The sequence below is a fragment of the Impatiens glandulifera genome, chromosome 3 (assembly GCF_907164915.1).
Source record: "Impatiens glandulifera chromosome 3, dImpGla2.1, whole genome shotgun sequence".
NCBI lineage: Eukaryota > Viridiplantae > Streptophyta > Magnoliopsida > Ericales > Balsaminaceae > Impatiens > Impatiens glandulifera.
The window spans coordinates 5,311,745-5,337,876 of record NC_061864.1 but is presented as its reverse complement, the minus strand read 5'-3'; the positions used below and the strand labels follow the sequence as shown (position 1 = coordinate 5,337,876).

Here is a 26,132-nt window from a genome sequence, read left to right as displayed (position 1 = left end):
CAAATTTTTAGTGACCGGTTCAACTTAAGTCAACAAGGAATTAAAAAAAAATTGTAAAATGTTTCCAATTTCAAAATAAATAAATCTTTTTGATAATTTTTATTATTATTTTTTCATATTCTTTTCCTCTTGAAAGTGATACATCACCACTATAAGGGTTATTTAAAATTGTCCTAGTAAAATCTGGTTATATTACAAATTGACACTGGATCATTGTGACACCTGAATCATTTATCCGAATTTGGGTTTTGGATTATCGATTGTGTTCATTTGTAACTGTTAGTGACATGCTTCAAATTAAAGATTTTGATTCATAATAACCCGACAAATATGATTATTTTATTTGAATTCATTATTCTTGTGAACTCTAGTCTCTGCTCAGAGGGTAAAAATGGTCATTTTTTGTAATCATTACTATATTTGTCGAAAGGGTTAGTTCGATGTTATCCGTAAAGGCACTGTTTGTATCTATTAAGTTACCATCACCTGTAAAAAAAAGAAAAAAAAAATCAACAAATAAGGAGGGTGATGCTTCACTTTTGTGTATAACTTTTGTGTATAGGTGTCATTTTATGAGTGGAATACAGTCGAAAAATAACCCTGTAGGCTGGATTTTGGTCATAGAGTATCCTGACTCCTTGATAAAACATGATTCAGAAGATAACTCGACCTCAATCCAAAGCATAATCCGAAAGATTTTCTATGATTTAATAATAATAGTATAATTATACACAAGTTTCCTCTCTTCTGTTATAAACAGCTACATGCAAACAAGAAAGACTCTAGTAAGCTTCTGAACATCCTCCTAAGCTTTTCCCAAATTTATTGACACTTTTTTTTTTTTTATAAACCAGTCACTAGACAAAGTCTGGACTAGCATTTTTAACAGGAAAAAGATGATGAAGAAGAAATGTACAAACCAAACCAATAAAGTGAGCTCATTTGGAAGATGCACAACTAGCAATGGCCGGCGCCGCCCTCTTCTCCAAATGTCTCAAGCTCTGTTCCATACTTACCTGCACCATCTCCGCCAACATCTGCTTAGCCTTCCCACACTGTTCCTCATTTCCAATCCCAGATATAATATTATAAACTATATTCTCCAACGTATCCGGTTCAAACTCCGATCTAGGGTTCGTCGACGCCCTCAATAACCGCAACAGCCTCTGCGCCTTCCCCTGCGATTTCTCCCCTCCTTGAACCGTCAACTCCAAAAGCCCCGGTATAACTCCTTCTCTAAGAATCGGCTCCCTATATTTACACCTATCACTCTCACACATAGTTAAAAGCGTCCCAACCGCATGTTCTCGACCTAAAACAGAACCGCTCTCCAACACTTCAACTACAGAAAGTACACCACCTTCTTCCGACGTCAACATGATCCTCCCAGGCTCTGTTGCTACCAACGATTCCAACAGAGCCGTGCATTTCTCTGCGGTTTTGGATGACTTTTTAGATCTTTTGAGCATGTTGACGATGTAGGGAATGGGATTTGCTTCTAGGATTGAATCTCGTAGAGTTTCTGAATGTGTTGAGAGGTTGTATAAGGCCATTAGTGCGTCGGCTTTGGTTTGTGAGATCTCGTGACCTAATGTTTGAACGAGAAGAGGAATGGCCCCGGAAGAACCGATTATTGGTTTGTTGGTGGTGGATGCAGATAGGGTTAGAAGTGATGCTGTGGCGTGTTCTTGCAGAGTTAAGTTGTTTGAACGAAGAAAACTAACTATTGGTCCTAAGGCACCCGCATTTACAATAGAAACTTTATTTCTGCACAAGTTAAACCAACAATATTTGTCAATTATTTATAAATCTGTTTCAAAGGGTAGTTTAGGGAATAAATAAATAAATAATAGTGTCCATAAACCACTTTAGGTGGTTTGATTTTTAAATTAAGGCTTTGTCGAGTACTAGTGGATTATTTAAAAAATGATTCCCACATGTGATTTTGAATAAATTGTTTTTTTATAATAAATTAAAAAGCAAGGAAATGATTTTTGTTAAGATTATTTATAAAAAAATCAACAGAAGAAGGTCTTATTAACTCATAAGTAAGAATTTAAAATAAACAAATTCACCCTATAAATTAATGTTTTGTTAATCATTAATATTTATTAAGAAAATTAAATAAATATATTTCATTTTAAAATATATATTTTACCTAACAATCCCTTGATATTTTAAACATTGTCCCAAGATTAGTTACAAATTATCAAATTCAATTAGTTACATTTCAAATACTTAAAAATTATTTTTTAGACACACTTAACTTGTTATTTGAAATCAATTAATTGTTTAAAATTAAACCTATAAAATATCACTTATTTTGATAAATTATGAATAACTTGTATCATTGTTACAGTAAGAACATCAAAAAGACAATTTTAATCTCTAAAATTGTTCAACTTACATTAAAAGTAGTCTTTTAAAAAAAAACATTAATTCCACATTTTATGAAATTAACATACTTAAATTAAGATATTTTTATTTTGACTTATTTTCCATACAAATAAAATTCATTTATATTTATCATTTTGAATACATCTAATTCTATAACATAATAGTGTACTTCTTCAACTATATATTATTATTATTATGTGTCATAAGATCTGATTTGACATAAGCTCCCTCCCATCCCATGTACATATATATTAATATCTTGTCTAGCTCATAATGAGTGGTCACAAATTGTTAGTTCAAAAGCAAGCCATATGAAAGATTTGGCCAAGGAAGACCCACAATTGTTCTCTTTTTCAAATAAGGCAGATTTACTTTCAATAGTTTTAGTACAAAAATCCCTTATCTAGCTTATTATCTACTAGCCTTTTTTTGAAAACATAAAGTAAAATACTTAATATAGAAAACATATAGTAGAATTGAGTCAAACAGAATCCATGTAATAGCTTCCAAATCAAGTTATGAAAACAACTATAAAGCAAAAAGAGCTGCTAGCAACCATGTGAAAAAAAAAAAGAAAGAAAAAAAAAGTAAAAAAAAAAAAACACAACCACCACCACCTTCAAAACCTAATCTGTATATGTAATTAAGGCATCCCATGCCAAACACATGTATCTATCTATCTATTGAACCTAGCTAATTAATTAACCATTCTACCAAATTTATTCAACTTTTGCAATTCAACAGCTAACTAGCTATAGATCTATATGTCTAATGTTGAATTTGATTTGTAAGTTCAGTTGTCAGAAAATGTATTTCAAAACTATTTTACCCTAAATTGAAGCTTCCATAGTTAAGTTACTCATTAATCAAGGTATTCTAGCAAATATTTAGGCAAAATGAGTGTAGAAACAATGATAATATCTAAAGATGAAATTGAAGCTTATCGAGAAACCGACTCGATCGATCTAAGATTACAGAGAAGAAATTAACATGAAATTGGAGGTAATATTGATGAAATTGAGGTGAAGTTAAATCGGAAAACGTACTTTTCGTCTTTGACGGCTAGGTTGAGAAGAGCTAGAAGAGCGGATTCATTAGATACGAGACAATTGGAGGTGAGCATACGAACAAGCGGTTGGATAGCGAGGGAGAGGTGGCGGCGAGACTTGGATGAGGTCTTGGTGAGGCGTCGGATCTCCTTGGCGGCTTTTATATTGGAAGATGGATCGTCCGATTGGAGGAGGCGGAGCGTGAGTTGGACGGCTAGTGATGAAGAGGAGGAATCTGAAGTGTTGGTAGGTGAATCTGTATCGGGACTGGTGCCGGAAAATTCCATAACGGCGAGTGGATTTTGACAAGTAGTAGGCGTTGGGAATTGGGAATGAATGAAGAAGGAGAGATAAAAAGGTCTTCTAGAGAGAGAGAGAGAAAAAGAGAGATTGAAAGAGAAATATGAAACGTAGGGATATGTGCCGTGGCGTTAAGCGACAACTTCGCTACTCTACTTTTCAAGTTTCAACGGCTCCGGCCTTATATTTTTTTTTATTATTTTGTAAAATTACAAATTAGCAAAACAATTCATCTTATTTTGAATATTATATTTTTTCTAGAATAATAGTCATATTTCAAGTTATACTTTTTATCATAATTTAAAGTTTAAAGGTGTAATAATCAAATTGGGTTCTATTAATGATAGGGGTTAATTAGGATTTCGAACATTTTTTTAAACTTCATCTTCTAAACTATTTATTTATTTTTATTTTTTTTTTAACTAAAAGAGAACTAGCATGTGACATTTAAAACGCTTCCAGATAAAATTGAACATGTGACATTTTGGTCTCTTAAGCCGACTCTCGTCTTCTGAACTATTTAAAACATGGTTAACTTATTATTTTATGCTATATTTATAAATAAAATAAAATATTTATATAATTAATTTAACTATAAAAGGGTTTTGATTACTTAATTTCAGAGAATGGGTAGTCAAAACTTTCAGTTATCTGAAATTCGATATTTAAATTAGTAACATAAATATTTTATTTATTTATAAATATCACGTAAAATAATAAGTTCAAGGAGTTTAAAATTGTCTTTGTTTTGTATAACTTCAAGTCTTCAACAATAAGGAAACCAAATGGTGAGGTTTAAAAGAAAAGATTCGAAATTTCAATTGGTCGTTCAAGGAGCCCAACTTAAATTATATTTTGGTTTGTAATATTTTTATTTTAGGTGATACAAAATTATTAATTCATTTGTAATCTTGAAATTTTTGATAAATTTGTTTTAGTTTTGAATATTATTATTTTTTATTAGAATATATTAATGAAATATTTAATTTAACAAATAAGAATGGAATAAGTTGGTCGGCATGAATCAATTTGAAAAAAATGTCTTATAGTAATGAGTCAGTTTTGAAATTTGTTAATATTAAATTGAGACTTGTTTGGAATAAAATTATAATACGAATCCAATTCAACCTAGAAAAGTTTCATAAAAATAATAATTATTATGTTTATTAAATTTGATTTGATTTTTATATTAATAAAATGTCATATTATTTGACCCCCAAATATAAAGAGAGACAACTTTGTTGATATAGATGGATGAACCAAAAAAAACATTTAAAGCAGATGATGAGATTGGGTTGATGATAGTGAGATTTTCATTACTCTAGGGACTTGTTTGATATATGATTATTTATATTATTTAATTATAAACTTGTTTTTCTTTTTAATAATTATTTGAATTAAACAATTAAAATATTATCATTTTTTTTGTTATAGAAAATGCATTGGATGCTAAAAACATATAATCATAACAAAATAAGAATGTTGCAACAATTTAATTAAATATTTAAATGATAGGGTTAAAGAAAAGTGGATGGCTTGAGAGATGTTGGACTTTTATATATTTGCTTAGAAAATATATTAAAACTATACATGATAATGAGATAATAACAAACAAAAAAAAGTACAAGCACTACATACAACATATAGAACAAAATGGTATAAATATGAGCCAATAATATCAACATGAAAGAAAGTGGTTTTAAAAATAACTATTTGTGAAACAATTGACCATATGGAAATTGTAATATAGCTTCAAATATCAAAAGATTCAAGAAAAATGTATTATATATTTATTTTACTTTATTTAATTATTATTTTAGATACAAGGGAAAATAAATTGAAAAAGAGTTGGGAATTAGTATAGTAATAAAAGGAAATGTAACCGAATAAAATGAGAGGTGGAAGAGATAGAAAATGGATGAGGTCGGTTTTGTTTGTTTTATGTAGCTGAGGATAAGAATGGAGTTAAAAACAAGTTTGGACTTATTTGAATTCATTGTTCGGTGGGTTTTTAATTTTTTCTTCTAAATTTATATATAATCAAATCACAAATTTTAAAAATTTCATTTAAATTTTAGAATGGTATGATTACAAAGAGTCTAAGGATTATACTTTGCATATAAATTTAAGTAAGTTTATAAATTATTTCGATTTTACGATTATATACTACTTTACATAAACAGAATGTTATAAATTACGAATTCAAATAAAAAAAATTAAGTAAACCCATATAATTATATATTTTTTAGTGTAATTTATTTATTCTTATTATTTAAATTAATTATATATAATAATAATAATAATATATAATTAATATTTTTGTAAATAAACTATTACTGTTTTTTCAAATAAACTCTCGATTTTAACTACATTAATCAAATATAATTTTATTACATCTATTATCAACCACGTCACTTCAATTAACCAATATACTAAAACATTTTTGATTTAAAAAATAAAAAATATTTCATCATTCCTATCATTTCTCTATATATATTAATACCTTTTGAGTTTTATTATAAAAAAAAAAAAAAAATTCTCAAAATAAACACATATCAATATTTTTTAAATAATCCAAGATTTATTCTAATAAACCTATATAAAAAATGCCCTAAATCCATATTGAATTATCAACATATAAACAAAATAATTCTAAAAAAAATATTTCCAAACAGGGCAATGTAAATATGAATAAATTATAAGTAACTAGTTGCAAAGGCCAAATCATGCATATGCCTTTATTCAGTCCACACAATGATGGGCTTTATTTATAATAATTCTTTGTCCCATATTCTCATAGTCGTCACAGTTTGTTTTTCAGTTGCTAAAAAAGACTTTATCACTAATAATAATAATTAATACCTTCTTTTGGTTATTTTGATGCCTTACTTTCAGGTTGTTGAAAATTCTGCTACTATTCATATGTCACTAAATCTTCAAATATGCATAAAATAAATTCATAATTCCATCCAAACTTGGTTCATAGCTTAAAACACAAATATAACATAAGGAAGATTCATAATTCCGGTTCTAGCAAATACAAATAATTAATACCCATAGCAAAACAGCAAATAGTTCCCTTTTTTATAATGTAAAGGAGAAATCATGTTATCCTCCTCTATACCCCAAAAATAAATATACCCTTAAAAAAGGATTCATTTCTTACCCTTCAATCTTCTCGTATGCCGAAACTGAACTCAACTCCCCAATAACTTGTGTTTGTGCTGTATCTAAATCACTACAAACAGGTGGATCTTTGTGATTGTCTTGGAATGTGATCGGATCCATGGCCACAATAACTTGTGTTTGTGCCGTATCCAAATCACTACAAACCGGTGGATCTTTGTGATTGTCTTGGAATGGGATAGTATCTACGGCCACAATTTCTTGGGTAGAATCAGCTTTGTTTGGAAACGCCTGGAGTTGGAGTTGTTGCTGGAATTTGATAATATATACATAATTAAAAAATATTTTAGAACATTAATTCACCTCAATAAAATATTGTAAACAAATATATTTTTTAAATAAATTAGAAAAAAAAAGAGCCAAACCCAGCTCCAGTCAAAACAAACAAAGCAAATTAATGTGTACCTCATTGAGAAAAGAAGTTGGCAGACCATCTCCGTGAAACGAGAGCATTACATCGTTAGGAACTCCAGAATTACCTTCATGATAAGAAATCGGTACCTGTAACTGTGTCCCATTTGGCTCTCCACAAGAAAACTGATCCAAACTGCCTCCATCCTGGAATTGCTTCTTCTGGCTTTTCGGTCCAGGCCGCCTCTTTCGTGGAGGTTTCTTTTTGAATTTTTTTTTCTTGCTTTTGAGAATATTAGGGATTTCGGGAGAACTGATTCCAAAATCTTTTCCTTTCTTTCTGCATGGAAGGACTGTGTACATGGAATTGACAAAAGGTCTCTCGCTGGATGCTTCAGATGCATCACTCATTTGGATAGCTAATAGGGCAGTTCTGGCAGCTTTAATCTCTGCTTCTTTTTTTGTCTTTGATGCGGCTCCTATATAGTTAATACCTCCAATGTCGACAGTACAAGAAAACAGAATCATTTTTGCAGGTGTTTCGTACTTCTTGCATGAATAGGTTGGCATCGCGTAGTTCATCTTTTGTGCATATTCTTGGAGGAGATTTTTGCACAAGCCTGTCTCATTCTTTACAATTGAAAAAAAAAGGTGATCAGAATAACAATAATAATATCATATGCAATAAATGAAACTATAAATAATGTATGTATGTATGGTTAGGGAAGAATTGGAAATATAATTCCAGAAATTGGATGTATATGTTTTTTTAAGGTTACAATTTTATACACCTTGGAATTGCAGTTCTATGATTTCTTCAAACATAAGAATTGAATTGTAATTCAATTTCAATTCATATAAATTTGGAATGTTAACTCTATTTCCAATTATACACGTCAAAACACAGCCTAATGATAATTGACATTAGACAAAGGAAAAAAATGTCATCATTCACCAAGTCATATAGCATGACTAGTGACATAGCAACCAACAGCTAATAGTAACAAAAAATAAAACTTTGCTGACACAATTATTCCGTAAATTTGGAACATGTTGCAAGACTAAAGTGACTAACAGATATATCATAGCATCCTCGAGAACAAAACAATAGAAAACTTAGGTGCAATAAAATATTCATGCAATATTTGTGTATATATATATTATATAAATATAGATGCTAGTATCTACTAGTAGTTGTCTTGATGAGACACAATATCAATCTTCTTAAATCCTGTAAACCAAATGGAAACTTACTTTTACTTATAAGAATATAAGGCTTTTACTTATCCACAATAAGGTAAATCCAAATGCAAAGCAATTACTAACATGTACCAATCCAAGAGGTCAAAGATTAAAACTATTAGAGCTGTAGATCCATTGGCATTTCATGCAAGAGACACAAGTATGCTTTACCAGTTGGTATAAGTTTTGATGGTTTAGAAATATTAAGATAAATTATTTTTTGTATTTTAGTAGAAGTCATAACTGTAGACATGTGGACTTGAGAAGGTAAGTTTCATTCATCAAATATAAATAAATCCTCATGTGGTATGCTCAGAGGAAATCTAAATTAGAGATATATTGCAAATTTCAGAGATAGAATATAATAAACTAAACTACAAAATGCCTTCATTTGGAAACACCATTTTTGTAAGATTTCTTATGCAGATGTGGATCCAGATGAGATCCCCTTTGGAAACGAATTTATTCTAACCAGATTTTGAAATTAATAGGCGATTTCTCTGTTATATTAGATTCAGATTCCGAAACAACATGATTTTGAACACTAATTACATCTTGCTTTGAACATTATTACTTTTTAACTGCTCCTAGTTCCAGCAAACAGAAGCTGAAAAACTAATTGGATGGACTTTTATCTATCCTTTTGTCTTGGTTTCACTTTTGATACACCATTACATACACATGAAGTCATAGAGTTCTGATCTTTCTTTGGTATACCAGGGGTGCTACAGTGGTTCTTTGTGCACCACCCCTTTTATGTTATAGGCTTTTTTGCCTGCTCATTTGGGAATCAAATTTTGGGTGACAAGTAAATGTTCCCAAAGAAAAATAAAAATTAACATTGTTGATTTTTTTAGTGAAATAGGTGGCCTGATATTAGACGATGAAGAACTACATCTAAATGAGAATATAAAGGAAAAATATTTTTCAGCATACCTACAGCCATGTCAGTCTAAGAAACTCCTACATTATCTATCTACATGGGAATAAAAAATCCTATTGAAGTGTGCTGGATATGTTAGCACAAAAAAATGCAATGTACATGTATAGCTTCAATCATACTTCAAAATAAAAAATTAATTACCACTGGAAGAGAGATGCAGTCATTCTTATCTTCATTTTGGGCAAATGCCACCAAAGCAACTTCAGCAGCTGATTGTTCTGCAGCTTTACGATTGAAGAAACCCGACAAAGAATCATATCTAACGCCATTCACGATCACAGTGGATCTAAACGAAGGTTCATGGGGTGGTCCTTCTTTAATGGTCTCGTATATTGGGGTAGAAAGTCCAACTTTCTGTACATACTCTTGCAGACGACTCTTGAAAACAAAACATTTTGAAACATCTACAGTAATCAATATTTTAAGATAAATTAGAAGCTATGATATAAATCTCAACCAGAACTTAAAAAAGAGAGTGAAATTCAAGATCATTTAATTTTGAGTATTCATGATTTCTTTTACTTTGCTTTGGTCTTTTATCCATTGTAAAGTTTTATTTTTAGATTATAACTGCATAAAGCTGGTCATGCAAATGTCTTATTTACATGGTTATTCAATGAACTAAACCATCTCTACCCTCAGCCAGCATAGCCAAATAAAATAGTCTTCCAATATTTATATCCTACTTAATAGAAGTTCATCATTACATATATGCAAGTTATGTGTGAGATTTTAGAGAGTACATGTACCTTGGGAACCATCATTGGCTGACATTTCTACAGAGTTCATGGTGAGATGAGCATATAAAGAGTCACCCCTATTCTTCAATCCAAAATATAACGTTATCTGAGGCAATGGAAATCAATAAGTTTATCATAGTGCATACACTGTAATAGATGTCAGAAAAGTTATAGTAGATAAATAGTACAATGAACAAGTTACTGACAAACAGAATATTAAATATTCAGATTAATAAATAATATAATAGAACAAAAAAATGAAACCTTTTAAGAAATCCTTTAATTTTACAACTTTGGTGGGTGATATTAAGACTGTTTAAATAGAATACTATATTGTGTGTATACAAATATACATTCTAAACCTATAAAAAATTACTAGATAAACATATAAATGTACAAAAAGAAATCAAACCAACACATACCGCATTGAGACCTTTGCAAAAAATGGTGAATAATACATTGCAGCAATTTGTGTTGTCATACAATAAACAAGAAAGATATAAACTTGTAGAAGTTTACAAAAAGACCATGAAAAACTCCAAACAGGGAATCCAAACATTTTAGTTCTAACTACTGAAATTTACCTTCTTAAGCAAGATCTTGTTCCTTTATATAGGTGAAGATATGGTAAGACTGCGAAATCACTCTAACACTCATAGACATATCACAAAAACACATATACAAAAGCCAGAATTGGATGCAAAAAGAACTTAAACACATGTTGATGCCATGAAAATATTAACTTAAACTAGTGAAAACAATCAAATGTCCAGATCTCACATTTTCCGCAAATTTATTAGTTTAAACCACCCAAATTCAGCTAGAAATCATTCTGCAGAGCCCAAAACAATAATCTTTAGGTGAAGCACGTCATATTGTAACATAAAATTCAAGTATCAACACATGATTGAAGATACTGTAACTTCAGCAAGTAATAAAAATGATATGCATCTCAATTTTGATCCAAAGCATATCATTATATAAATTAATTACTTTCCATATTTTCAGCAAACATAGAAGAGTATATGGAGAAATCGATGAAATGTAAGCAGTTACAGCTTCCTAAGTAGTGCTCCACTTAGAAAATTTAAACACAGTTGAAGCAGTAACAAATTTCAGCATCATAATACACAAATATGTCTCTATTGCGGCTGTAACAGTTGGAAAGAGCTGATTAAAACAAAAATGAAGAACAATGGGACGAAATACCTGTTCGGTTGCAAAAAAAAACGATTGCTGCTAGCTTAAGCTACCGACTGAAGGTTGCAGGTGCGATGGAAGTTACGGCTGTTGGAAGCTGAAGTGTGAAAGCATCAGTAAACGGGAGTATCATCGTCCCCAAGTAGACATAGGGAGTAAGGGTTTACTCTCTTATTTAACTAGGGTTTCAACAAGCGGCGTTCTTTTACTCTTTTTATTACTGGGGAAGGAGACCAAAGGTCCAAAATTTTTAATAACTAGCCTCCTGTACTTTTATCAAGTGTTTGATTTTACCCTTTTATTATATTATATTATCTTCTCTCTTTTTATTATCATTACATTTATAAATAAATAAATAAATAAATTTAAGATATTTTAGTATTTTTAAGGTCATTATTAATTAATTAGATAATTAATTATTAAAACATATTCATTTTACCAGGGCTTCATTCTGATTTTCTGAGGTTTTTGAAGAGCATGTTTGCTTGTTGTAACATTTGTTTTCAAATTGTACAAATCAAATTTAGCAAAAAAACAAAAAATTAATTAAAATTTAAAATATTTGCTTCAAATAAAAGTAACCATAATTTAAATTAAGGTAAAGATTATAACTCATTCCCTGAATCAACCATTCAAATCTAGGGTGATTTATAAAATTAAGCTACATAATATTCAAAACATATTAATTCTAACTATATGATAGTGTAGATTTTACATAAATCAAATTGAAATATTTTTTATTTTTTTAATTAAACTTCATCAAATCTATTTTTTTAATAAATATTATTTTTATTTTAAATATGAAAATACATATCTATATGAATAAATATATTTATTATTGAGTTTGAATTTGTTGAGAAAAAATACATAATAATAATAATAATTGCATAATAGTTGTTGTATCTCTTTTTGTGCGAGAATGCAACAATAAAGAGAACTAAACCAAATATAAAATAATAAAATTAAGCACATTGAGACACGCCAATTTTATAGTGAAAAATCTAATAATAAAATAAAAATCACAAAACTTGTACGCCTCTTAAAAATACATTAACTATAGTCTATATTGCAGTAAGTTACATTAAAATTTTCTCTAGCACGATAGAGATTCACTAATATAAAGTCTTCAGCATTGATTGTCATTTCTTTGATATCAATCAATTTTTATAGAAAGTTAAAGGAGACTAAGTGATGTGGAGAATTTTCTAAAAAACAAGAAAGCAAATGATCAGTTCCAAAAAGATGGTAAATGGGCTCCTCATTTTCATATAAGACAGTTAAGATCTAAGATGTTCATATATTTCTTAATTCGATCGCGCGTGTTAAATTTTTCACACGCGTCAACCACAAAATGAATTGGTGTTTAGGAATAATTTTTGTGAACAACCCTAAATAGGACATGAAACCAACCTCTTCACTGTTGCGAATAATATTACATCAAATATAATACATTTAAGTTGTTATAAGATATACAAATCTTGATAAACTATAATATGATACATTTAAGTTATCAGATATATTGTTTTTTATAAACTGTAAGGGCCAAATTCAAATTTATTTAGACCATCACTAATTTAAACCGACTACAATGGAAGTAAGATGTAAATCATAGTTAAGGGTATTTTGGTAAAAAAAAACTTAAAAATCAATCAAATATATGATGTATCAAATCAAAGTAATATAGTCATATATAATATCTTAACAGAGGTATACAATTGACAGTAAATAAAAACGAAAAATATCTATTCGCTATCATTTTTAATACATATCTATTAATATTCATATCAAGATAATAGATATTTGAATTATAGATTTTGAAAAAGAATTTTCAAAATCATACTTCATACATATTTTTTTATAAATTAATTCTTTGATAAAGAGTTACATATAGATTTAATTAGTAAGTACAAAATAATATTTACAAAATCAAATAACTCATAATTTATATGTTGAATTGTATAAATAATTTTTAAAAAAGTAAAATTTTCAGATATTAATAGAGTAGTTTTGAAAACTTGTATACTAAAATAGTTTCACTAATCAGTAATCACTAAATGTTAAAAAAAATGCCTGAAAACTTAGTCAAAGAAAAGCATGTGTTAAATATTCAAGACAATTTGACTGTTAAAGGGGTATACTAGAAAAAAAAAACAAATAAAAAAATGAAGTACATATTTAATTGAAAAAATTAGGAACTTAAGTAATTTAAACAGTAAAATATTTTTATATATATTTTTTCGGATAGGCTTGCTAACGTAGATCTGCTTAGACGAATCATATGCTATGAATCTTGATCCACAAATTTTAAGTTGAGATTATAAAAACTGATGACAGATCAACAATGAAAAAGGAAATAAGGTTAACTCAAACCATAATCAGAATCTAAGAAAATAAATCCATACAAAAAAAAGTGAATATACAGTATACAAAATATTCAACTAACACTCTCATAGTAATTAAAAGATGTACGAACCCTTGTCTAAAATTTCCTGGATTGCTCTCTCCAGATTCATTGCACTCGCCTGATTCAAAAATGACAAGAGTTTAGACTTTTAATTTGTACCTGTCACCTAAAAATCATTTCAAATTTGGAAAATGTTTATCCAATCCGAATCCAAGAACAAGAGAACCACAATGATCAGACGACAGTAAAATCATGTTTTAAAATTTTGCAAACTAAGGACAAAACATTCACCTTATCTTAGGAGGAGGAGCACCACTCTCTGGCGTTTTGAAACATTTGCAGCCATGGACTGGGACCTTTCTTGTCCAAATTCAAGTGCTTAGGATACCACGGATACTGCCACGTCAAGAAGCAACGTTCAGGATGAGGCATCATCGCCAGATGTCTTCCATTCGGAGAGCAAAGGGCCGCTATACCCAAAGGAGAGCCATTCAGATTAAACGGATATGTTTCAGTTGGAATGCCTTCATCATCACAGTATCTAACCGGAGCCAAGCTTGACTTCATCACATGCTCTAAAATACCATCATCTGGAAAATAAGCTCTGCCCTCACCATGAGCAGCCCAAACACCAATAGTACTACCCTCCATTCCTTTCAACATTATAGCTGGAGAGTCCTTAATCGTCACGTTTGTAAATCGGCATTCGAACCTACCCGACTCGTTGTGAACGAACCTTGGTTGTGACGGGTCTCCTCCGAACCCTAATGAACCTCCAACAGACGGACCTGGGACCCAACCTAATAGAGCCATCAGTTGACATCCGTTACAAACTCCCAAGCTAAATGTGTCTGGTCGGTCGTAGAATTCTTGGAACTGCTTAAGAAGTGGTTGGTTGAACCTTATTGAAGCTGACCAACCTTTCGCGGAGTCCAGCACATCGGCGTAGCTAAAACCTCCAACAAATGCAATTCCTCGGAAGTCATGAAGTGATATATTGCCAGTAAGGAGATCCGACATTGTGATGTCCCATGGTTGAAAGCCAGCTGCATATAATGCAGCAGACATTTCTCTATCGCCATTGCTGCCTTCTTCTCTAATCACAGCTACTTTGGGCTTCACGGCAGCTGTCATAAACTTCTTGTCAGTAAATGTTGGAGTGAATGTCAATGACCATGTCGGTTCATGCCTGTTCTTTAACCCATCTTTTTCCGAATCGACGCAGTAATCCAATCTTTGGAACTTTTCGAGCTGGAAGCTTGTTTCCTCCCATGCGTTTCTAAGGAGCGAAGTTTTCTCGTTCAAATGACTTATCCCATCGACCTTCAACTCGATTATGGGTGTAGAACTTACTTCCCCGATGATCTCAGAAGAAATGTGAGCTTTGTCGAGTCTTTCCACTACCATGCCAAGTTTATCCTTACTAACCTCGAGAACAAGGCCAAGCTCTTCTGAGAAAAGAGTTTCGAAGAGGCTATTGTTGTTCGACGAAGTCAAGTTCAAATGAATACCACAATTGCCAGCAAATGCCATTTCAAGCGCGCACACAATCAAGCCACCATCACTAACATCATGACCGGCTGAGATCAACTCGTCTGTGAGAAGATCCTGAACACCATTAAACACCCTCTTCAAGTAAGAAACATCGTCAAGGTCTGGACAGTCATCCCCAACTTGGTCAAATACTTGAGCAAGAGCAGACCCACCAAGGCGTCTTTTTCCCTTTGCCAAGTCGATGAAAAGCAAGATCCCATTATCTCCGAGTTTCAGATCAGGAGTAACTGTTTTGGTTATATCAGGACAAGTAACATAGGCACTTATAACTAGATTTCCAGGTGCCTTGACAACCTCACCTGATGCTTGGGCAGCCATAGACAAGCTATCTTTCCCACCATCGATCGCAATTCCAAGTTCAATCATTGCCTCCGAAAGAGCAATGGCTGCGTCGTACATTGTAGCTCCTTCCCCATCGAGTTTCGCAGCATACATCCAATTCCCACTTGCTTTCACATCAGAAAGAGACGTAACTTTTGCCCATACAAGATTCGTGAGAGCTTCCCCAACAGCGAGGCGAGCCATCGCCTTCGGATTCAGCAGACCCTTTATCGGTTGTTCCCCAATCGCACACGCACCTCCGGTGAAGTCATTATAGGTTTGTGCAATAACAGCCACATCAGCAAGAGGGATTTGCAAGGGCCCCACAGTTTGTTGTTGTGCGACAAGTCCCGTTACGCATCTATCGACTTTAGTCGTCAAGAAACGTTTCGAACAGACAGAAGGCAACCTCATTACTCTCTTTAAAGCATCCATAACTGTAAAACCGGGAGCAATATCAAGAGGCTCCAAAGCAGGAGTGGTTCGATGAAATGCAAAGGTTTTCTGAGGCATATCGCCCAAAACTCGCTCAAGCTCGAGGTCAACTGCAGCAAGCGGCGGAGGAAGCCCATTTGAGCGACATTCTTCAACTGCCTTACTATCTACCAAAACAACACGACCATCGCCGCTAATCGTTCCAATAATAGCCACAGAAACCCTTTCTCTATCGCAAATTGACTGTAACAAGCTGCGGCTTTCAGGTCTGATCAATATCGCGTCCTGCTCTTGATATTCAGCACCCCATATCTCTAGGACCGACATTGTGAGGTCCCCAACTACGATCGCCCGAATATCGATTTCAGCTCCCTTCGGATATATGATTTCTTTCACGACATTACAGTTTCCTCCAGCTCCCTGATCGTGAATACTAACAATAGGATTCTTCTCTCCCATTTCAACACAAGCGCGCACTACACGGTACAATTTCTGCGCCATTTCAGCATCGCCTCGTTGAACAGCGTTAAAATCGAGCTCAGCATCGTTCTGACCACTAACCATGCTAGATGCCGCTCCACCTCCCATTCCAATGCGGTAAGCTGGTCCTCCAAGCTTCACCACTAGCATCCCGATGTCAGGTTCCTCTTTTGATATATGGGTGTGGTCAATGAGCCCAATACCTGCACTGAACATGATAGGCTTCAACCATTCTCTCCTTTCCCCATTTGGAAGCCTCATTCCAAACGTTCTGGTATAACCTTGAATCAAAGGCTCCCCAAATTTGTTACCGTAATCAGAAGCCCCATTGCTGGCATCAATCAAAATTTTCAAAGGTGAAGCTAAGTTCGACGGATAAATAAACGATGGATCTTCCCAAGGGGCATTGTTTCCTTCAATGTTAAGATTACCAACACAATAACCTGCTGTAGAAGCAACAACAAATGACCCTTTTCCAGTAGCATGAGTGTCTCTGATTCGACCTCCTGCGCCCGTTTCTGCACCAGGATAAGGTGCTACTGCACATGGGAAATTATGGGTTTCGGCTGTAAATAGCACATCAAGATCACGAATAGCAATGTCAAGTGGACAAGTGGAACCCGGCTGAAGAGGTCGAAGCTGATTCACTTGGAAACCCTTGATTGCACTGGAATTATCCTTAAATCCAATAACAGAGTTGTTAGGGTTTGCCTGCAAAGTGCTCTTTACAATCTGCATTAATGTCTTACTCATAGGTTGTCCATCTATGAGAATCTTTCCAGTAAAGAACCAGTGCCTGCTGTGCTCACTATTAGATTGAGCAATATCAAAAAGCTCAACTGTTGTCGGATTGCGTTTGATATCATCCTTGAAAAGTTTGGTATAATACTCTAGATCTTGTTCGTCAAATGCCAAACCCATCCTCTGATTAATCTCTTCCAATGCCTTCCGCCCCTCCTCCATTACAGGTACAAACTTAACTTTCTCGGGGACCACATTCGTCTCAAATGATGTGAGTGTCTTCGTATATATGCATTCTGTCATCCGATCATGAACCATCGCAGCAAACTCGTCCATTATTTGATCTTGCAATAATCCACTTCCGGGCCTGAGAAAGAGCAAGTATCTCCTCGAGCGCTCTATTCTTATAACCTCTTCCAACCCACATGCCTTGCAAATAGATACAGCATTAGCAGACCAGGCTGTTGTGAAAGACAACCGGGGACCCACTTCAACACTAACCGTGTCTGAAGCTGCCTTGCTCTCCTCATTAAGAAAGCTCTCTGTCCCTAAATTATCAGGCTCATAGGTTTCTCTAAGAAGCCACTTGAGGACAGAAAGTTTTTCTTTTGAGAGTTCAGAAACAATCTCAATGTTGAAACATTGCTCGGTCTTCAAGCCAATTATTTGATTAGAAACTTTTGTCTGGACGGATTTCAGGAGTTCAACAGTTGCACTCTCTTGAACCAATGGAACGCGGTAAAAATGTATGACTTTTTCACCAACCGGAAAAAGGTGCTTGGGTTCAATAACTGTAGCGTCAAGATTCCCAGGAATCATTGCTCTGATCTTTAACGACGATGAACATCTAAATCCAGTAGCTGATCTTGACAAAATTCCTTTATTGAACTGGTTAGCTAACAGACTTTGGGAGCGAAGCATAACCCTAGCCAGCCGTTTTCGTTGAGGAATCGAAGACTTTGACAAAAACCAACTTTGTTTATGCGAACCCTGCAAAGATCAATTCTTTTTATCATTAATCAACATAAGAATGAGATACTCATTAACATAAGATGAAAATGAACCTACTTGCAAGGCCATAATTTCACAAGCAGACGCCATTGTGAAACTTGTCCTCCTGCACGGAAAGCTATTAAACCAACATTAACACAAAAATTCAACTTTTCAACATTAAGAAAGGAATCACATAGCAACAAGTTGCTTCTATATAAACAAATTTGAAAGAGAGGTATAAAGAGAAAAAAATCAGCTCAAGCACAACACTTGATTGAAGATTCTCAAATTTCAGCAAGTAATCGATGTTCAAGCAGTGCTCTACTTAGCAAATTCAAACACAACTAACGAAGTCACAAATATGAGCTAATTAGACGAGTCTCTATCTCGGCTGTAAAGCAAAATATTAAAAAACAAAAAAAAAGAGCAAAGCGGCGAGATACCTGTTCGGTGGCCGCGGTAGACTGCCTGGTGGCAGCGAGCGGCTGTTTTCTTCTGTAAGTGGTGCTGCGGCAGGTTGAGACTGATGGTTATGGAAGCTGTAGCCGAAAATGCTACTGCTGGAAGGAGAAATTGGACGAAAACACTGTATTTTGCTGCTGGACCTTGCAGGTTCGATGGAAGAAGAAGATGAAGAATATAGGCAGGCGGCTGAGGTGTGAAGGCTGTAGAATCAAAATTATTTCTTGCATAAATTAATATAATCAAAAATGTATTTTACAAATTTTTAGTAATATTTTATATAAAGTTATCATATTTTATATAAAATAAAATCACTTTTAGGGTTTTCTTATTTAAATAAAAACATAATTTTTGTTCGAAAAATTCGTTCGAAAAATTCATTACATCTATTGTTCAAATTTTACATTTTTTTTATATTTTTATATTTTAATTAAGAAAGAGAACTAATATCGTACAAAATAACGTCCTAACGATTTTTCGCCTTGTCTCTTTGAGTTTGTTATTTATCATCAAAATTATTAAAATATATAATATATTTTAAATTATTAATTATTATTTAATTATTATATATTAATATTTTTAAAATATTTTTATTTAATAATTGAATATTTTTTTTTCACTATTCATAATTTAATAATTTACTTGCAATTATTAATACAAAATTTAGCATTAAAAAAAAGAAAAAAAAGAAAAAGACTGAATTCATTATAGTTTCCTATTATACCCCCAAGTTTAGCCCTAGACAGACGGAACTCATGAACTGTACATGTTTATGTTCCCGCCTTCTCTCTATCAAATCTAGAGCGCGCGCATTTTGATTTCATTCGTTTAGATTCGTCTCTTTTTCTCTTTGCTTAATCGGTAAATTCTGGTGAACAACTGATCATTCGTTAGTTCTATTCTCGGATTCTTAGAATACTTTCAATCCGTTTCTGAAATGAAGGGAGGTACAGTTCAGATCAATTGGCATGACACAAAGCCTGTCCTAACCCTAGATTTCCATCCACTCTCGGGGTTACTCGCCACTGGTGGTGCTGATTTCGACATCAAGGTCATCTGCTGTCTATTATTGTTTGTTAATTTAGTCAGTGTAAAGTCTCATTTCTTTATATCTAATCATTTGTGCTATTTCTTTGCTAATTATCGCAAAATTTACTTCGATTTTCAGCTATGGAACATCAGTTTTGACGAACCACAGAAGAAAAGCCCCACCGCTACTTACGTGAATAGCCTTTCTTATCATTCATCTGCTGTAAACGCTCTTCGTTTCTCTCCTTCAGGTATGGATGTGTAATTGCTTAATGAAACAACTTTTGGTTATAGTTTCACCTCTATTGTCGATGTGCTTGTTGTGCTTAAACGACGTTCCTTTACATATTTATGCATGGATAATTTGCGAAAAAGAAAAGGGGTTTCTTCTTTACTGATGAATTTGAGACCATGTACATATTGGGTGTAGAGTAGTAAAGTGGAAATATTGCTTAATCTAATTTGGTAATTATTTTAATTTTGAATGTTAACTGACTTGTATCTATTTTAATACACTTCGAGTATTCACGCTTTTACGATATTCACGCGAATAGAAGAAGACTAGACTAGGGTGTAGCTTATTTCCAATTTTCATGTGTCAGAAAATCGTTTATTTCATTATATATGCAAGCTACAATGAGCGTAATAATCTGCTCGTCTTGACATCTTATCTTTTGTGCCTATTTGCTATGGGAACCCTGCACTATCAAATATTTTCCTCATTTAGCTAATTATCTTTTCGAAAAGTTAAAGCTCGTATAAATAAATGCTGCAAGTGTGTGCGGCTAGTACAATCAACGATTCAAAAGGACACATAAGGGAGAAAGGAACGACCTCGCATTCTAGAGTCTAGACCTTGTAGCTCTTAAGGATGAAAGTTATTGAGTAAGAAAAATGAATCACCATTGTAGTTTTTCATTTAAAGAAAGAACTATGAAGCTCAAATGATAAAGAACTAATTAAGCCCTCGTACACGCTATAATCTAAATGACAAATCTTCAAAACCAAAATGCCCGAAACTTAATTAGACTCTGCTCAACGTGTAAATCCTTACATGTTGCTCATAAACCACCCCAAACCCTTCCTGAAGAGAAGCAAGAAACCTCAAATGCTCCCATTCTAATCAAATCACTAAGATCAAGCATAATACTCCCGGTGTCATTGGAATCAAATTTAATTTCTTTGTAATTATGATTATTGTTATGTTATCTACTCATTTAAAAGCTTAAGTTAAGGTATGTAATTAAAAAAGGAGCTCTTTTTATTACCTTGCGGAAGGAAATATTGAACACGATTCCTTAGAGTCGTGTGCAATTATTACCATGGTAAAATCTTAAGCTGCAAAAGAATGCTCACAACAACAGTATGAATTAACATGTAAAGAATTTACGTGGGTTGTCTAATAAGTTAGTTCTCAGACTAAAACAGACCTTCATATCTTGAGAGGTAACATTTTATTGGGCAAGAGAAACATTTTTATATTTACTGTTTTCAGGGAATAGTATGGAATCCTGTAACTAGGTTTTTATGTAATACAATATGCTTGGAAACATCTTATATAATATATGGTCCCTGTGAATGAAGCATTCAAATAGGCAAGGCAAAGTAAATCCAACAATTGGTACACCTTTGAGTGTTTATGATGAAAAGATGTTCATATCCAATTTCTAAATCCATCTAACTTTTTGGCAGACATAGTTAACTGTTGATGCTGTTAGAATTCTCTAGGTTGTGTATGTTGGAAATATGGGATACATCTAAACTGAGATTTAAAGTTGCCACCATGGAAGTTGTTTTAATGTAGTTGTGTACCTTTGTCATTCATCGTATAAAGCTTTTAATACAAGCATTTGAATTTGGGAATTTGAATTCTGTAAAGAGATCACTGCTCTGGTGCTTCATCTTTATTGTTGTGGTCTTTGGAAGGTATATGATGTAAGTTGTATTTGTCCACGATACAATTTCAATCCTACTTGGTATATATTGAAAGAGACAATCCAATTAAACCTCCATCCACAGCCCAATCAACCTCCATAAACTCTGTAAAAGAATTCACATTCGATATATTCCATTTAGTTCCCCAGTTAAACAAAAAGTCAACAATGATGTGATTCTAGCCAGATAATATGTCAAGTTTAATTGCCTCCTTTTAAGTCTTGGCCAGAACTTGCTAGTTTATTGCCTTCAGTTGACCAAGAACATACACTAGTCAATTGACCTCCACAACCATTTTGTAAGAATTGCTGCTCAACCTGATTTTTAGGTGTTTGCTTGATGCATCAAGGAGACATCCCTTTCCATCCTTTAATATTTTATAGTGATGATAACTATAATAGGTTCTCTTTGTTAACTTTATTCTCCTCCCCACTTCCTGTGATTACTGCTTCTTCCAACTGACTACCTTTTCCCAAAATCTCTATATCAACTTATGGGCATAAAGGAAAATATGCTCTTGGTACCAAAAGCAAGCAATGTACTTAGGCAGTTGCCCATCTTACAGTCCAAGACCTGACTGCTCCACATTATTAACATCTCTATGGTGAATGCCAAACTATGCCAGATCATTATTAGGTGCAAAACAACATAAGGGAAATTGCAAACACTTCATGAACAAACTACTTAATTGTACATACTTTTGTTAGCATCATGCTGCAATAGATGTTTAGTTATCGTGCATATGTTTATAGTATACATAGAATGCACATAATTTATTCCTATAAAAATCTTGGTGATATGATATATTTCACTTTTAAGTCTTTATGTTAATCAAATTTCTTATTATTTTAATTTGTTTTGAAGTTTCATATGTTTCTATTTTTATGCAGGTGAGCAGCTTGCTTCTGCGGCAGATGGTATGTTTCTGCTGTAGAATTTGTCCTTTTTGAAAAACTATATGTACAATGCCTTTTAGTTTGGCATCATATACTCATACTTCATTTCCATTGTGTAGGAGGAGATGTTTTAATATGGAAAATGCACAATGTTGATGCAGGCCAGGCATGGAAAGTACTCAGAGCATTGTCGTAAGTCCCATTCATTTTCATCTTTGAGATAAAAATATAAAGGGACACTTACATTAGTTGGGTGACACACTTAGTTGATCACTCATCTTAAATTAGAGGGGTGAAGAAAAACAGAAGTATAGCATCATATGTGATTTACATAAGTACTCAACCTCTTCATTGTAGAACGACGATCAACACATTGGGTGAATGAATCTAACAGATAATGCAGATCCTAGTAAACTTGATTGGACAGACATTTAGATTGAGAAAAATTGAAGCATGCCTAACAATTAATACGTCTCCTGTTTGTTGAAATGATTATAAGATTCATACTTTTCTTTTGGAATTTATGAAATATCAACTTACAATGCCTACATATCTGAATTCTCGGGTACTATAGACTCAAATGCCTAATGAGGAATTCACCTGAGACCAAGACTTGTGTGTTCTTTGACAGTGTTTGTCATCCTTGTGTGTGCTTTCAAAGAGAACTTATGTCTAAAGTAGTAGTTGCTCAATTTTTTATATTAATTTAAAGAGAAACTAGAATGCTCTTGTAATATTACTTTTTATTGATTAAATTGGTTAATAGGATAGGAAGTGATGAACAACCAGAAATAATTATAACTTATGTATCATGTATAATCAGAACATTTCAATTCACTACTGTTCTCCCTGCAGTTATCATCGGAAAGATGTGCTGGACTTACAATGGTCAACAGATGGAGCTTTTCTTGTTTCTGGATCAGTGGATAATTCCTGCATTGTGTGGGATATTAATAAAGGTTTAAACATGCTTACACTTGGTAGAGTTGACAAAGGTATTGATATTTAGCTTGACAGTTTTTTTTGTTATCAGGATCTGTCCATCAGATCTTGGATGGCCATATCCACTATGTTCAAGGTGTTGCATGGGACCCATTAGGAAAGTATGTTGCTACACTTAGTTCAGACAGAACTTGCCGGGTCTATGCTAAGAAACATCAAAATTTAAAAACCAAGGCCAACGATAAGATGAATTATGTTTGTCAACATGTCATATTAAAGTCTGAGGATCAAACTGCTGAAGAAGCTAAGGTTGGAGACTAATCCACATTCTTTCATATAACTTTGAAATCTGCAATAAAGATTAATAATATGGATTCTATGCAGTCTTCTAAAACTCATCTGTTTCACGATGAGACATTGCCATCATTTTTCCGAAGATTAGCATGGTCACCAGATGGATCATTTTTGGTTGTACCTGCAGGTATTGACTTTTGTCTTTATATTGTACTATTTGCAGTTTTGAACATCATTTCATTTTGCTGATCCTCAACTTCTATCTCATATCTGAGTTCTTGGTCACAAAAGAATGCTTCATCAAATTAATCTACTGTATGGTATCATTGAGAGCTTGATTGATGTAGAAAAAATATATTGTTAGATGAAAAAACGGATTATTTAGGTTATATGACTAAATTATTTTCTAACAAACACTAAGCAGCTAATAATATCAGAGTGATTTGATAATTTCTGGTTTCTTAATCTTCTGAATATTTCAGTTCCTTTGATCACTTTATAATAAGCTATGGAGCTTTTATTAAGAGCTCTGATGTTCTCTTCTTACTACTGATTTCAGGTTCCTACAAACCTTTTCCTCTATCAGAATCTTTGAATGCAACTTATATTTTCTCCAGAAAGGATCTTTCTAGGTAAGACATCCAATTAGCTAAACCAGGCCAAATTTACACTTGCTTTGAAATCAAGTGCATTTATGTCAATGTAATGAAAGGATACATTTTGTTATTTGGGTAAAATAAGATAAAATATGATTGATTTAAAGGGTTGGGGTAAAGTTGGCCATCTTCAATACAAGTTAAGGAAAATCTTCATTTCTTTCCAATAAAAAATATTTCTTCGAATTTATGTTTGGTAACATGCAGACCTGCTCTAATGCTTCCTGGTGCCAGTAAACCTACTGTGGCAGTGAGATTCTGCCCAATAGCTTTTTCACTAAGGGGATCAAATTCAGGTCAATAGCACATTCATTGCAATTGATTTTATTTCAATATTGTCACTGATTATTGTTATTATTTCTATTGTGAGAACAATACAGCTTCTTTCTTCAAACTCCCCTATCGCCTTGTTTTTGCTGTGGCAACATTAAATTCTTTATACATTTTTGATACGGAGAGCACCGAACCCATAGCAATTTTTGGTGGACTTCACTATGCAGCCATAACTGACATCTCATGGTACAGTTTTACGCTTTCCTTTTGTTTTCCATCAAATATCTTTGACAGGTTTAGAGTTTTTAATTGGATTCTGCACTGTTATTATACGTAGGTCATCTAATGGTAAATATTTAGCGATGTCCTCACAAGATGGGTATTGTACTCTAGTAGAATTTGATGACGAAGAATTAGGCTCACCTGTTTCGTTGTCAGGTTGGGTTTTCTTTACTCCTATATCATAACTCAATACCTTCTTTGATGAAAATTGGATTTATTTTGGTGATATGGGTAAAATATTGCTTGAATTTAATATTTTAAAATGTTACTTAATTGAATGAAATGTGTGCAGAAAACATGGGCTGCTCAAACATGGAATCGAGCAATGGAAATCTGGATGATGGAAAAGCGGAAACAATACAAGAAAAGAATGAAGCTATAACGCCAACAAGTTCGTTTATAACTCCAACTCAGAAACCTGCTAGGAAACGCATTACTCCAATGGCTATCGATTGATTGATTCTCTTGTATAATTCAAATTTACAGTTATTTAATAATCTATTTCACTAGAGTGATCTTTCTAGATTTAATACCCAAGCTCTTACCTTACTCTTACCCTGGCGATAGGGCATTAAAACATTTCGGCATGAAAAAATGACGATACTATTATGGATTCAATCTTGTTTAAAATGTTTACTTTTTAATACTCTATGAAGATTTATTATTGTCAATGATATCATTATCAATTTATATTATACTTTAGATTAGAGTAGAGTATAACACAATTTGACTAAGTTTATAAATAACTAATTATATTATATTATATTATATATACTGACTGTACGGTATCTAAAATGTAGACGTGAAGGCCACAAACATTTATTCATAAGAAACAACGGATGTTAATGTTATAGCTCATTTAAGAAGATTATCAAACACTTAATAAGATTAGATCTAATAACAAGGTGTTTGAAAGTAAAATTGTAACAATTTATATAAAAAAAAAAAAAAAAAACTTAAATTTATAATTTACAAAATAGGTGAATAACAAACCTAACTTATAATAGTTTTCAAAATAAAAAATATT

The 26,132-nt window shown here is 32.8% G+C and overlaps 4 protein-coding genes across 6 annotated transcripts; 1 reads left to right on the top strand and 3 right to left on the bottom strand.

The window, feature by feature from the left end:
* Positions 1-683: 683 nt before the first annotated feature.
* Positions 684-3,923, bottom strand: LOC124932851 (U-box domain-containing protein 4). The gene is made up of 2 exons (XM_047473535.1): positions 3,444-3,923; positions 684-1,767 (listed from the first exon to the last, which is right to left on the bottom strand). Exons 1-2 carry the CDS (start codon positions 3,731-3,733, stop codon positions 939-941), a joined length of 1,119 nt encoding a protein of 372 aa, XP_047329491.1. The 5' UTR covers positions 3,734-3,923; the 3' UTR covers positions 684-938.
* Positions 3,924-6,658: 2,735 nt separating this feature from the next.
* Positions 6,659-11,587, bottom strand: LOC124932878 (double-stranded RNA-binding protein 1-like). 2 transcript variants are annotated; one of them, XM_047473589.1, is made up of 6 exons: positions 11,418-11,587; positions 10,989-11,040; positions 10,218-10,314; positions 9,610-9,872; positions 7,338-7,913; positions 6,659-7,181 (listed from the first exon to the last, which is right to left on the bottom strand). In XM_047473589.1, the coding sequence occupies exons 3-6, from the start codon at positions 10,255-10,257 to the stop codon at positions 6,909-6,911; spliced, it is 1,152 nt and encodes a 383-aa protein (XP_047329545.1). In that variant the 5' UTR covers positions 10,258-10,314; positions 10,989-11,040; positions 11,418-11,587; the 3' UTR covers positions 6,659-6,908. The 2 variants fall into 2 exon arrangements, with proteins under 2 accessions (XP_047329545.1, XP_047329544.1); XM_047473588.1 differs by lacking the exon at positions 10,989-11,040.
* A 2,163-nt stretch (positions 11,588-13,750) lies between these two features.
* On the bottom strand, positions 13,751-19,009 carry LOC124929404 (probable phosphoribosylformylglycinamidine synthase, chloroplastic/mitochondrial). 2 transcript variants are annotated; one of them, XM_047469755.1, is made up of 4 exons: positions 18,780-19,009; positions 18,412-18,472; positions 14,104-18,333; positions 13,751-13,930 (listed from the first exon to the last, which is right to left on the bottom strand). In XM_047469755.1, exons 2-3 carry the CDS (start codon positions 18,442-18,444, stop codon positions 14,110-14,112), a joined length of 4,257 nt encoding a protein of 1,418 aa, XP_047325711.1. In that variant the 5' UTR covers positions 18,445-18,472; positions 18,780-19,009; the 3' UTR covers positions 13,751-13,930; positions 14,104-14,109. The 2 variants fall into 2 exon arrangements, with proteins under 2 accessions (XP_047325711.1, XP_047325712.1); XM_047469756.1 differs by having other exon boundaries at positions 18,412-18,460.
* A 539-nt stretch (positions 19,010-19,548) lies between these two features.
* On the top strand, positions 19,549-25,779 carry LOC124931115 (chromatin assembly factor 1 subunit FAS2). The gene is made up of 12 exons (XM_047471505.1): positions 19,549-19,849; positions 19,967-20,078; positions 22,653-22,679; positions 22,778-22,850; positions 23,514-23,617; positions 23,692-23,909; positions 23,985-24,081; positions 24,454-24,526; positions 24,758-24,846; positions 24,931-25,069; positions 25,161-25,261; positions 25,398-25,779. Exons 1-12 carry the CDS (start codon positions 19,736-19,738, stop codon positions 25,559-25,561), a joined length of 1,311 nt encoding a protein of 436 aa, XP_047327461.1. The 5' UTR covers positions 19,549-19,735; the 3' UTR covers positions 25,562-25,779.
* Positions 25,780-26,132: the final 353 nt, after the last annotated feature.